At 45.8% G+C, this 13,319-nt stretch overlaps 2 protein-coding genes across 3 annotated transcripts in view; one reads left to right on the top strand and one right to left on the bottom strand.

The window, feature by feature from the left end:
- The window catches only part of HELLS (helicase, lymphoid specific), a 28,131-nt gene extending 22,155 nt beyond the window's left edge, over window positions 1-5,976 (top strand). The window contains exons 20-22 of the mRNA XM_067299956.1: window positions 1,886-1,982; window positions 2,196-2,272; window positions 3,973-5,976. Of these exons, the coding sequence (XP_067156057.1) occupies window positions 1,886-1,982; window positions 2,196-2,272; window positions 3,973-4,070 (272 nt within the window). The 3' untranslated portion in view covers window positions 4,071-5,976. The remainder of the gene's footprint in view (window positions 1-1,885; window positions 1,983-2,195; window positions 2,273-3,972) is intronic.
- Window positions 5,977-10,240: 4,264 nt separating this feature from the next.
- PDLIM1 (PDZ and LIM domain 1) overlaps window positions 10,241-13,319 on the bottom strand; it is a 43,702-nt gene continuing 40,623 nt past the window's right edge. For both annotated transcript variants that reach the window (XM_067299954.1, XM_067299955.1), the window contains 2 exons: window positions 12,474-12,591; window positions 10,241-10,760 (listed from right to left, as the gene is read on the bottom strand). In XM_067299954.1, coding sequence (XP_067156055.1) covers window positions 10,574-10,760; window positions 12,474-12,591 — 305 coding nt within the window. In that variant the 3' untranslated portion in view covers window positions 10,241-10,573. The remainder of the gene's footprint in view (window positions 10,761-12,473; window positions 12,592-13,319) is intronic.

Below are 13,319 nucleotides of genomic sequence, written 5' to 3'. Positions count from 1 at the left end.
TTGAATGATGTTGGCTAATCTTTTCTTCTTTTATCCTAGTTCTAACCTTTTCTTTGTAATCTGTTTGACACTGCCATCTTGGTGTGACTGCCAAGAAATTAATCTGATTTTTTTTCCTAGCAGCTTTAATTACTATTTTAAGTAGGAGAAACATTTATTTTATATGAATTTGATTAAGATCCAATTTGAAGATAAAACTAAAGTGGAAAGATCAGCACAAAAACCAGGATGGGCTCAAACAATAGATGACTGACCTAATGGGAACTAGAGCTAGTCAGTATACAGAAAGGAAGCTAAATGGCAAGGGTCAGGCCTTCAGTTTTGCTATAAGTTGAATATTTTTCTTGCTAACTACTGATGAATCATCCAAGTCTTACAGCCTAAGTAGAGGTTCCCCTCCAGGAGCCCTTGGGTCTACTGTGTAACTCTGTAAAGGTGATGTAATGGGTCCTGTAATCTTTAATATCTAAAAAGTACAAAAAATTTGGAGGAGTGAATGAGGAAGGGATATCACAAAGCTTATGTGCCTAAATTAGGCCTTTCAGTGGTGTCTAACCATTACAGGGCAGGTACAGCAGAAATACTTAGGAGCTGAAATTTGTTGCAAAACAGTTTGATTTGGGGGCCTGAGCAGCAAGTTTCTCCTTCTGTCTTTTCTTTCTATTTTATTAAAGAAATTTGCCTGGGAAACTATGAGAACCAGCATGGCTTTAGTTAAATTAGTCGATGTCAGACTAAGATGAAATGATGCATGTAAACTTCTCTCTACATTGGTAAATGTTCATAGGGTCTTTAGTATTTTTCTCTTGGTGTCATCATTATTACAACCCAAGATGTACACAGCACTAATTCAGTGCCATACAGTTTGTGAAACTCTGAAAAGTAATCCCAGTGAGTAAGGGAGGGGCTGTATCACTAGTAATGCATGACATGACCTGGACCCTGTGGGTCACAGCAGGAGGTGTTAATGGAGAGGAGACTCCTGTATCCCAAACCCCTCTGGAACTTGCCTCTGGTTTGCACTTCGCAGAGAAACAGCTATCGTCTTTTGAGGGAGATGGGGTGGGGGTAGGGAGGGAGTTTGAAACCAAGATAAAAAAGAACAAAAGTGTGAGGAAAGGGCATGGTGAAAACCCACTAATAAAATGGTTTCATGTGTTAATAAAAACAGAAGCAGCTTAGCAGAGTCTGAGCACAGGACACTCTAAGACTTGCCTGTCTCCTTGAGATATGCATGGCTGAGTTTGGCTTTGTTCGTGTTCATCTTTAGTTAGGTAATAATCTCGTATTATTTCTTGGCTATTTGGGCAGACATCCAGATTTGTGTGTAGATGGGTGTTAGCATGGTTTCATGAAGAAACCAGCCCATGTTGGATGTGTTAAGTCATGTCTGTCTAACTATTAAACTGAGGTATGCTCTACAAAGAAACAACGTATCTTTCCCATATTTCCTATCTTGTAATGGTTAATGCTGCTTACTTTGTTTCAACCAGCTTACATTATAAAGGGAGCAAACTCCAACATCCACCATCTAACTTTATTTGCAATGTTTTTACTGTAAGTAGAACTAATGGCTTTTCTGCTCTGTGTGTGCACGTGTGCATGTCGAATTGGTGTTTCAATCAGTTCCTCTGCATACTACGGCTAGAAAAGTGGAAGGCCTGCATGTAAACTCTTCATGCATTTGGGTTTTCTTTTAACTATTTAGCCTAAAAACTTAAGTTGTGTTTAGCTGAGGGCTAAAACAGTGAAATGTAATGTTAGTTAAATGAGTTAGTTTGGATGTGCAAGAATAGATTATTTCTCTGTGCATCCAGCATTGTTGTGTTGATATACAGTGTTTATTAATGTTTCTGCCTCTGTATACTTCCCCCCCCGCCTGCAGATCAGTTTAAAGGTGGCAAATCTGGTCTAGCACAATCAAAGAGCTGCCTGGACCCTCAGGAATTAATAGAATTACTGAAATCCAGAGACTATGAGAGGTACGCAGATTTTCACATTTTTCTTAAAACCATAAATTTATAACTTTCAGCTTGCAAATAACTATCAAAAAGATGGCTCTCTTGTCTTACAAAGTTGTAGGTGGATCTTAATAGTGGAAAGAATGTCCTGGGGATTCTGCTATGCAGAAAACTGACTTTTGTGCAATATTACAGGCTTTTATCTGTATTAAGAGATTATTTTTTCTTCAACAGAGAGGTTAAAGGATCTAAAGAAAAAGTAATCAGTGATAAAGATCTAGAATTACTCTTGGATAGAAGTGATCTTATTGGTAAGTTACAGTTTTCATCCAATTTTTCTCTTTGATAGTTAAATCCTGTTTATAAATAGACTTTCTTTATTAGAGCCTTTAGAGTCATTAGAGGTCTTTATATGTAGAAAACTGTCATAGCTTCACTTCCCTGCAGCTATATGGTATATACAAAGACCCTTTGGTCTGTTTGCTGGCATTTCCAATTGGATCTGCCAAAGAGGAAATAATAAAACTGAAAAGAATTCCAGAAAACCACATTCATATGTCGTGTGTGCTTGTGTGAATGAAGAGCATAGATTAGGAGCTGTTCTGCAAAGCAGCTTTCTTTAGATGTTGCTGTAATTGGCAAAAACAGAAATTATCCTAATAAGAGGATTTATTTCAGCAAACTTGTTTGTTTAAAAACATATTTTGATACTTCCAGAATTATTTCATCTTGAAATGTAGTATAGTAACACTTTTTGGAAAAAATGAAGCTTTTCAGAGTTGTTATGGCTTGTGTCAGTGGATCAAATATAGAACATATTTTAGGTTGCCTGCTTACATAAATTCTCATTCTTGATCAGGACAAGGTATTATAAGAGTGTTAACTTCTCTGAAAAAGGAGAAAATTCTTGTCCAGTTCCTCTAAACATTAGACTTGGTATGCTTTGTTTCCTTCAGCATCTTTAGGATGGATAAATGTAAAAGCATAGATGAAGAATAAAGAATTTCAAGTGAAAGTCAAAGCTAGCCTTAAACAGTTGTGATATGTATAGTTTGCTTTAGGAGAAAAGAATAGCTTTGTACTTGAAAATTTCTCCTAGATTATCTAAGGAAATGGTTTTATGAAAGCTCTTCTTTCAGTTAACTGACTATTGCTCAAGAATGGTTCTTGATGCACTGATTTAATATGATCCACATCTGTCTTTACAAGTTCAGTCTGAAACAACTTGCATAAGTCTCTAAAACAACCTGATTTGTCCTTTCAGATTGGAAAAGGTGCCATTTACCTTGTGTATTAGTGTGCACCCCATTTTATAATGGTTGTTTATTCATATTCTTAGTTACAGTAAGCAGAATCAGTGTATTAAAACTTGTAAAAAAAGGAAAAGAAAGATATTAGTCTAACATTATATCCTGAATACTTACTACAGCTAGCTGCAGTGAATGCTTTAGAAATCAAAATGCCACCTCCTACCCCTGTAAACCGTAATTAAATTTGACAGAAGGACAATACTTTTTTTTAGCTTTATGTTCACTGTGATGGCAACATAGTGATTGCAAATGCTTGGCAAACAAGATGCAGACCTTCTAATTTTTTTGGGGAAAAAAAAAAAACATAGCTAGCAGGGCTATAATCTTGTGGGGGGGTTTTTTCCCCAATGACTTCACTCTGTAGGCTTACTGCATTGTTTTCTGAGGAAGACAAAATTGGTACAGGCGGACTTAAAGCTGCTTATCTCCATTCAGATCTAGTCAGAGGTGTTGGCTGTGGGATTTTTGTTTGTTTAAAGTATGCAACTGAGAAATAACTTCCAAGCACAAATTTTTAGTTGCTGACTGTTTATAAATGAGCAATATGATTTTTAAACAAGGAACTTGCTTTTCAAATCCAGTTGAAACAAAAATATGTTCCCTCCCCCTGCCAGATGAACTTTTCTCTCTGCATTGCTGTACTTGAACAGAAAGGTTGCAGATGATCGTCTATTACTGTTCATCATTATCTTTTATCCTAGATCAAATGAAAACTTCTGAAACAGTTAGAAAGGAAAAAATGGGTGTCTTCAAGGTCCTAGAAGAATCGTCAGATTCCAATGCAGAATGTGTATTTTAATGTGCAAATAGCCTGTAGTCTTACAGGACAAACATATGTCTGACATCAGATCTTACAGAGATATCATTTATACATACCGATCCTTTATACTGACTTTCTTTAGGCCTTGTTCAAATCCTTCGTGTTCTTCCAGTGAATTTTAACATGTTCTACAATGTAACTTGTGTGATAATTTCATGTTTGTAGCTTTAGCTTCTGATAAAGAATTAAGGAAATGAGCATGTTTCACATTTTCAGCTAGCTTTTGTGATCAGTGGTAGAAACTGCCAAATTTGTGTAAAATCTTCCTGTGGAAGTCCTAAAATGCTTTTTTTTTTTTTTTTTTTTTTTTTTTTTTTTTAAGATGTCAATTATGGTTTTTTTTGGAAGGGAAAGAACATGTGCCTTTGTTACAGCCACTTGTGTAGCTTCTGTTTTAACTTCTGCAAATTATTTTGATAAATAAATGTCTTGTTTGTCCTAAGGGTGTGGGTTGGTTGGTTTGTTTTTTAGCATAGCTTCCTAAATAAATGAAGCTTTTATTGTGTCCATTAGACACCCTTCCTCTGCTCATTTAACATGTTAGCCCATCTCAAACACATTTGACAAAACAGGCAGCTGGGAAGAGGAGATGAGCTAATATCTGCAGTAGGGAAGTTTACAGGTTTGTTCTGTATTGGCTGGCCTCCCGCAGCTGAGGTGCCAGTTTGCAGATAACCGGTGATCTCCGTTTAAAGCGTGTGGTGGGAGCTAAGGGTACTGGCAGGGGCAAATGGAGATGGTCTGTGAGGATGTGTGAAAGACACATCTGAGTGGAGGGTTTGAGACTCCAGTGGGGCAGAAGAGATGTATAAGGATGCAAAAGCCAAATCGGCAGGAAGCCTGGTTTTATACCATGAGCAACATGGAGATGGAGGGGAGGAAGTCTTCACTATTCCTCTGAGGAAGTGGATAATAAGGCAGGTGAGGGATATAACTTAATTGCAGCCTGTAATGGCCAGCTGAGGCATCAGTTAGCTTCTGTGCTCTGGATTCTAGTTTGTGAAATGTCATGAAGGTTAAATCGGAGGTTTAATCAGAGGCCCCAGTTTGGAATTCCAGCTGGAGCTGTCACACGACAGCTGTGCTAGTCATGCCTACATGTAGGTAACATGGAATAAAAACCTACCTAATTCAACAAACCTTCAGAAAACAGTTCCTAAGTTACTTCATTTGTCTCCATGTAAACACAGGTCAAGTGCAACAGGAGTGTGCTCTCTCTGGGCTTTTTCTCACAAATATAAAATTCTTATTCTCAACAGTGTCTAATCTGTTAGCCTGATTTAGAGAAGATTATTTTATGTTAGTAACAGATATTTGTTTATCCTTATTGTTGTGAGGGAACAAATACATCTGTTAAGGTAATAAATAGGCTGACTTTGACCTTTGCCCATTGAAAGCCCTGTCTTGTTTCTAATTTCCAAAGATATAAGTTTCTAAGTTTTCCGTTCTTTAGTTACATATTAACCTGACTATTGCAAAGTCCAACTTGCTGTTTTCACTCACTACTTACCTGATAAACCACTGTGCTTGTCTCATTTATCCATTCTGTCGTATGCTAACCAAGACCTACTACAAGATTTAAGAACAAATGATAGTTGTACAATAGTATCTAAATGGAATCATTGTAATAGAATTTTGTATCAATATAATAGCTGACACAACTACTTCCAAGCAGCCTTACCTGATTTTCTAAGACTGACTTCTACTCAACCTGCACAAGTATATGAATGTCACTTCAGGGTAGTATGGTAGAAAATAAAACTGAACAAGTGTTGCTACCCCATCTTTTCTGTCACAAACCAACACAGCTAGGATTTAGTAACTGTCTGTCTAAAACTGTATAAGCTGTTGCCAGCATTAGTGAAATACAGTCACTGTGTAGAAATGTGGAGCCTGATGTTAAAGTGATTTATTCTGCAGAGCTGTGGCTGCTGCTGTAGCTCAGTCTTAGAGGGTAAGAGCAATACAAGCTCCCCACTTGTTTGCTGCCACAGAGGAGCTTGACTCCCTCTCCTTTTTGACTCTCAAAGTACTGAGACTGTATTTGGTCAAAGCAAGCATGGTGTCGTCTTGGCGTGACCCTTTCTTGTGCCTGCAGTCAAGAGTAGTGTTTGCACTTGCTGTCCACCTAAACACTGAAGGGTGCCCTTATGACAGTTTGGAGCAGTCCAGTACTTGCGCAGTTAGTGCCTGTGGGCAAAGCCTGGGCACGCTGTTTGAGGCAGCTGGTGTTCCAGAAAGCTGGCTTCCCTTTTCGTAGGTGGGGAAGATCCACAATTAAATGGGGTAAGGATAATGTGAGAAAGAAAGCATAGGGCTTTGGGGGGAAACAAGGGCTGGACCTAACAGTTTATAATTGTTTGGGGTGAAATAATGTCCCCCTGCTTGCCCATTAGAGGGAAAAATATTTCTATCAGCTGTTACAAGCCAAATTCTTGAAGCATAACTGTGTCCTGGTAACTTGGAAGCAGTGCTCTTCTCTCACATGTTGTACCCAAGTATGTGCAACTATCATCCCTCCTCTCAGCCAGGGAAAAAAATGTTTGAGTTGTTGACACCAAATGCAGGTACAGAAAGATGAGGCATCAGCTTGCCTCTCTCTACTACTGGGTCTACTTGCAGCCTTTCTGTTTGTTTTTTTTTGAAGCTGGGGAGCAGCTCATTAGTTGCCAGGAAGGGATTGGGGGGGGGGGGGTGCTGCTGGTGGTTTTTACAGGTGATGACACAATAAAATATTTATGCAGGATAAATTTAATCTTACAAGTTAGAATCTATTTAAAGGCATTTCACCAGCACTTGAATAAATTACGCACAGTCATCTGGGTATTTTTACTCACCTGCCTACCAAAGACGATGTATGAGCCACCAGGACAGCACCTTGACCACCCTCTTTGAGCTCACAGGGATACCATTAGCAAATTAAACACTTACATGCACAAGTCGGTGCAATGGGCTTATGTAAAAAAAAAAAGCCATGCTGCATAGTGCTGCTGCTTTGTGTGCGGTGGGGGTAAGGGCAAGAAAATGAGAGGTTGTTCTCAATTACACTGTTGGGTTCTTTTCAGCCCTTTCCTAGCTACTTTATCTCCTTGGTGCAGGGGGTCCCTGGGGGACCAGCACTATTGTGTCAGAGGCAGCAATTGGGCATTTTTAACTGTGTAAACAGATTAGAAAATCCTATGCCCTGCGTTCAGAAGTGGGCTGTGCTCCTCCGGCCCATCCCAGCCCGCTGCGGCCACACTCAGCCTGGGGAGCTGGGCGCAGGTATCCACGCTGCGCTTGCCCCTCTGGGGTGGCCCCTGAGAGCCGACAGGGAGCAGCAGCGCGCAAGTGCGGCGTGCAGCATAACAAGAAATGGCAGCTGTTGCAGCGGCAAAGACCGAAGCCAAAACCCCAAACCAAATAATTTGTGTGTTTAAAAGTGACAGATTGTGCTTTGTGCTATGCTGTACACCTACACGAGACAGTCCCTTTTTGGGAGGATGCTAGCTCAGTTACAAACTGCCAGACACTGTTCAAACAGTAACCTTTTACATATTTCTTACGTTATTTTTAACTTCTTGAGTAGGTGGCTCAGCGTGGTTGGAGGCCTGACCCCACTTTCCCTTTGCTGGTGTTGTTGTTGACAAGCTCCAGAGGCCAACTGCTAAACTCAAGGAATTTGGGCAGTCAGACTACAGTGAGCACAACTGCCAAATATTTTGTCCTGCATCATAAAAACCCAGTCCATCCTTTTTTTTTCCATCAAGCTACAGCAGAGAATGGGCAAGTCCCCCTTGAGTAATGGATGTGGATTGCCTTGGCTAGCCTGTTCCCATAGTAATAAATTGCACCAACACTGCTATCTGCACTAGAAACCTCCCCTTCCGGAGCCACGAACCGTTTGTAGTCCCCGACGCGTGCGTCAAGCCCAGCGCAATCAGTGTTTTCCCAGCAGAGCCACCAACCTTTTGCTGCAGGAGCTGGGCCGGGCGACGCAGTGCACAGTGGCGGACAACACGGGGCTTGTCTGCCCCGGGAGGGTAGGGGAAATACCATGCATGGTTTGGGCTCTTCTGGCCTGACCTGCTGTTGTGGAAGCGGCTAACAAGGTTGTCTATAATGAGCCACTTTTTGCTGACAGACATCTGTATGGTGTGAAAAGATTTAGTGACTTTGCATACCTGGGAGGGCTCAGGCCAAGTGCTGGCGCTGGTGGGCAGCAAACAGGCAGCCCCGGCAGCCGGCGGTTTCTTCTGCAAAGCAAGCACAAGGCTGTGGTGGCCAGCAGCCAGGTGTCCTGAGCCCCCACTAACGTGGGCAATGAGGAGCCTGCTGCACTCAGAGCAGCCCCAGCTGCTGGCTGGGAAGGACCTGAGCACTGCTCTGAGATGTGGCCAGAGCAATTTGTTCCCACATTTCGGTTCCTGAGCCCTGCTGGTTCATCTCTGCGCGCCACCTTGCTGGCTCTCAGGAGCACAGGTATCTTGGCAGCTGTACCAGAGTGGGAGCAGCGGCCACAGGGTGCCTTCACAGAAAGCTGAAGCGCAGTTTAAAACACAAGCTCAAGGCTGAAGGGTGGATCAGACTGACGCAGTGGTCCACCGGGTCTGAGAGGCAGCTCCCAGCCAGTCGCTGCTGCTCGGAGGAGGGCAGGACGGGGACTGGCCCTGCGGAGGCTCATGAGCCCCAACACCGCCACATGGCAGGGGCCAAACACATGGAGCCAAAGTCTCTCAAACACAGTTGGGGGCACAGGTAGCCCTACAGTGACAGAAACTTATTGTACTCCCACATGGCCTTGAAAAGCAACCTATTTTCATACACAGAAGGGAGCAAGGTTTGTGAGCTCAGCTTAGTTTTATAACTCCCAAACAACAGGCTTGTGGGAATATCTGTTGTCATTTGATGCTGTGCACCAAGCCCTGCCTGGCTCCCTGATTTGACCTGTTAGCTACAGCCATGGGCTCAACATGCCTGCAGGACCCGGGCAGAATGGCTGGGCCCTTTCCAAACATGCGATGAATAGTTTGTAGGAAACGTGGCTGGTGCCCCAGTCTTTCCTGGCAAATGCTTTTGGGAATGGAAGCTGAGCTGGGCAGACGCAGTGCTGGACTCCAGGCCAGCCGTGCCTGCGCTTGCCAGTGCTGCAAAAGGAGCTTTCATCCCCACCCCACCCCCACCCCAGGGGGAACACACTGCAGAGGGGAGAGTATTAACCCCCTACACTCCCCCCCCCCCAAACCCAGCAATGAGGGGAAATGCCACCCAAGCAGACAAAAAAACCCCCCAAAAAACAGTAAAGCTGCTGGTGTGAGTATCCACAGTCGTGTTTGTGCTGTGCCCCCACGTGCTGCAGGGCATTCCCACTGTGCGCCCCCTCGCCACGAGCACCTGCGGGCCGCAGCGTCCCCACGAGCCAGCAGCTCCCCGGGGATGAGCCGGGAGCAGGCGCTGGTGGAGCTCCTCTGCCTGCCTGCTGCTCACTGCTGCCCATAGAAGGAGATGGAGGAGAAGAGCTAAATTTAGTCAGGTTTGCGAATTATACCCCTTTCCCAGCCCTCCAAAAAGCTGCACAGTTGGAGGCTTGCAATCTCAGTGATATTTCAGCTTTACTTCAGATGGGAATTTCTTTGGAAAGGCAGCTGTGCGGCAGTGTGATGCGCACTAAAGGACTGGAAACACAGTGTGCTGCATTGCTGAAGACAGCTGGAGATTTTGGTGGGGGCAGGAAAATGACCCTTTCCATAGCTTTTGCCGACAGTGACCCACAGACCTCGGGGTGAACCCCTTCTTTTTCCAAGTCCCAAAACTTCATTAGTCTGTTGGTTTGTTTTAAAACAAAGATGACAATACATCTTAGAAACCATTTATTTTTACACCCTGGAGGAGGCAGGGAGCTGCTGCACCCCAGCACGGGGCTGGCAGCGGAGTCACTCAGCTGCAAGGCTGGAGACGCTGGAGCTGGGGTGCCATGGGGCACAGCCGTGGGCACGTGGAGATTCGGCTGTGCCCACCTGGCCCTGCCCATGTGCCAGTAGGCAGCTGCTAGCAGCAGCTGGGGCAACCAGCTGGACCACTGTCACTCCTTCTGCAGGGTAAACGCAGCCATGAGCACCTCTTCTGCCTGCCCCCAGCCCAAGGCACACAGATAAAAGTGGACACAGCTCTTTTGGATTCACCCTGTTTATTGAATGCAAACAGAAGGTAAATAACTGAGACACAGAACAGCTGTAACCTGGCTTTGGCCTCTGATTTTCCTGTATGACTGACAGTGCAAAGGAGGAAAACAAAAAAAAAATCTGTGTATTAAAAAAAAAAGTGAAAAGATGAAAGAATGTTGAAGAATTAGTGACACCTCATGTGACCAGATGGAGGATTAATATGGCAAAGAAATTCAAAGCCGTGCCCAGCATTCCTCTTTGCAAACAGGATTTGGCAAGGAGGCAGGGACGATGCTTTCCAAGGAAGAGCAGCAGCAGCAGAACAGCCTGCACCGGGGGTTACTTTGGGAAGACGGTGACCACCTCGTAGCCCTCTGGGGGGATCACCCGCTCCCGCGCGTGCTTCTCGCAGTAGATTTGGTCTTCCACGAAGAAGTGTCCTTTGTGCTTGAGGCTGGTGCCACAGTCGCTGCACACGTAGCACTCGGGGTGGCGCTGCTTGTCGCGCAGCTTCACGAAGGGCCCCCTGGGGAGGGACCAGCACTGCTCAGCTCCCACCACCGCACTCCCACCGCCTGCAGCCCCGGGCCCTGGCCACGTGCCAACCCACACCCCCCCCCCGCTCACCTGCAAAAGGGTCTTCCCCAACAAGTCAAAGTATAGCCCCGAGCTCCGGTCAGGCAGATGCTGCTGCCCAATTATAGCCAACCACACGGGAGCCCTCCTCTGGGAAGTGCTTTCTAGCAATGGTCATCTTAATTTCTACTGGGACAGGCCTATCTCCTGTGGTGGCAGAAATCATTCTCAAGGCAGCTGTGGCCAACAGCTGGAGATGGCGCTACAGCCTTCAGCATCAAGTGGCAGCAATCAGTTTGACCATCTGGGAGAGCAAAATCCACATCCAAAACAACTGGATTCCCAAACGGATCCAGAAATGAATGCCACCACCAACAGAGGGGGGTAAAGGCTGCAGAATCAGTGACTGCCCTTTTGCTAGCAAATTAAACACCAGGTATTTGCAGGAGAAGCACAGAGACACCAGATCCCGCTGTATTTTCAGATGCTGCTATTCAGGAGCTGCAGCTGCAGTGAACTGTTCCAGCTTCTATCGGAAAACTTAACAGCTTTAACCAAAAGATGAGGAAAACTACATAGTAACTTGTTAAGTACCACCACCACAACAACCACAATTTGCCAGGAGTATAATTTTGTTCCAGCAGCCATCTATATTTTCTCTAATTCATTAGTTTTTAGTGCTATTCATAGTCTTGCTCTTTCTCTCCAGCTCTACCCAGCTGGCAGAGTAATTGTAGCACTTGTCTTTGATTCATAATTCGTAGGCTAAAAGTATTGCCTCCGTAATGACTCCACCATTCCCTGGCAATCGAGGCATGCCAAGGCCATGCAGTTACAGCGCAGTGGGGCTCAGCAAAGTGGTGCAACAGTCTAATAGCTGCCTGCAGGGAGCCAGCATGGCAGAAATCTGAATTCTCCTGTGAAGATGCAGGTGGGGTACCAGCACTTGACTGCTGGAGCGCCACTATTAAGCTAAGGGGGTTGCAGGGAAAGGAATGCGAAGAAGAAAACAAGGGTAGAAGAATTTGTGGTTGAGAAACTAAACAGAGATTCAAAACCATGGGCTGGGTCCCTCGTGCTTATGCTTACAGCACAGCAGCTCTGTATCAAACACGAGCCCTGCTGTGCTAGAAGCTGGACTTAACCACGTGAGGACAACAAAAATTCACTCTGCATGGACACAGCGGAGACGTGTGGTCCTGCAGCAGAGTGGGGACAGGGCGCAGCTCTCCCAGCCCTTGCTGCCACTGTCTGCCCAGGCAAGCCACTGCTCCACAGCTGGGAGGACTACAGCATGAAAGCAATCGAATACCCAGGCCCCAAGTGGCAAGGCCATTTTTGCTTCTGGATGCTGTAAACAGATTTCAGGTAGCAGGTGAAACTCTGCAGTCACAACAGCCTTGGCATGTGTCTCATCAGGGTTTGCCCTGTTTTCCATCAACACGATCTGCAGAGGGGAACCCAGCCCCTGCGGCACTGCAGGGACTCGCAGAGTTAGCACTTGCAAGGCTGGCCGGGGTGACTGTGCCCTGAGCTGCTCCCAGACACACCAGACGTGCGCACGGGCGAGCTGCGCAGGCTGCAGCCCCTGCCTGGCGGGCAGCCTCCATGCAGGCACGCGGTGCTTGGCCACAGCCCCCGGCCCCAGGGCAGGGTTACTTACACGATGCCAGATCCGCACTTCTCACACATGGGCAGCTTCTGGGCGTTCCCGATCGATGCGGCCACCTTCGTGGTGGGGGCTTTGACACTCCTGAACCCAGACGGTTTGATCGGATCTCCTAGGTGGGGAGGAGAGCACTTCAGAGCATGTGGGATGCATCGCCCCAGGCTCTCCCCACAAAGCAGATGCTCAGCTAGGAAGGTAGGACTCCCTTTAACCCTGGCTCAGAGGCACGAATTCATGCATGGAAAGGAGACTGGGATTTAGGGGAGGAGAGAGAGGAGGGAAACAGCTGAACATGGCCCTGGAAACCCAAGGGCCTGAGACTGCAGGCAGTTGGACAAGATATTGTCCCTTCTCATCTAAAAAGGTCACCAGACTTTGGCTAACTTGTCTCCGATGCACAGAAATACAAAGCAAAGCAAGCTTTGGCCCTGTCCTCAGCAGTACTAGAGTCTGCCTCGCATGTCCCGACCACACAGTCAGGGCCAAGCCAACTGCCAGATTTGGCTCAGAAGCAGGAGGCGAGAGACCCAGCAGACTGGAGAGGACTGTCAAAGTCTTTTTCCACCCAGCTGTCTGGTGTAGAGTGGGGCTGGCTTCCCCGGGACGCCTGGAAGATTTGGTTAACAAACACCTTGCAGGGTCCCAGGGGCACTGGCGATCTCCTCGCCCGGTCCTGCTGTTGAGGGGCATGCTCCAGTGATGGCGCTTCACCTAGTGCAACTTCTCTGGGGCAGGGATGATCTGCAGGTCCTTCGCCAGAGACACCTGCTGACGTGCAGGCCTACAGCTGCAGGGGCTCCTAGGTGCGGGGTCCTAGGCAAGCCTAGGCAAGCATATCTG

The sequence above is a fragment of the Apteryx mantelli genome, chromosome 7 (assembly GCF_036417845.1).
Source record: "Apteryx mantelli isolate bAptMan1 chromosome 7, bAptMan1.hap1, whole genome shotgun sequence".
Classification (NCBI taxonomy): Eukaryota; Metazoa; Chordata; class Aves; order Apterygiformes; family Apterygidae; genus Apteryx; species Apteryx mantelli.
The sequence above is the reverse complement of the archived record's forward strand: the minus strand, read 5'-3'. Positions and strand labels throughout refer to the sequence as shown.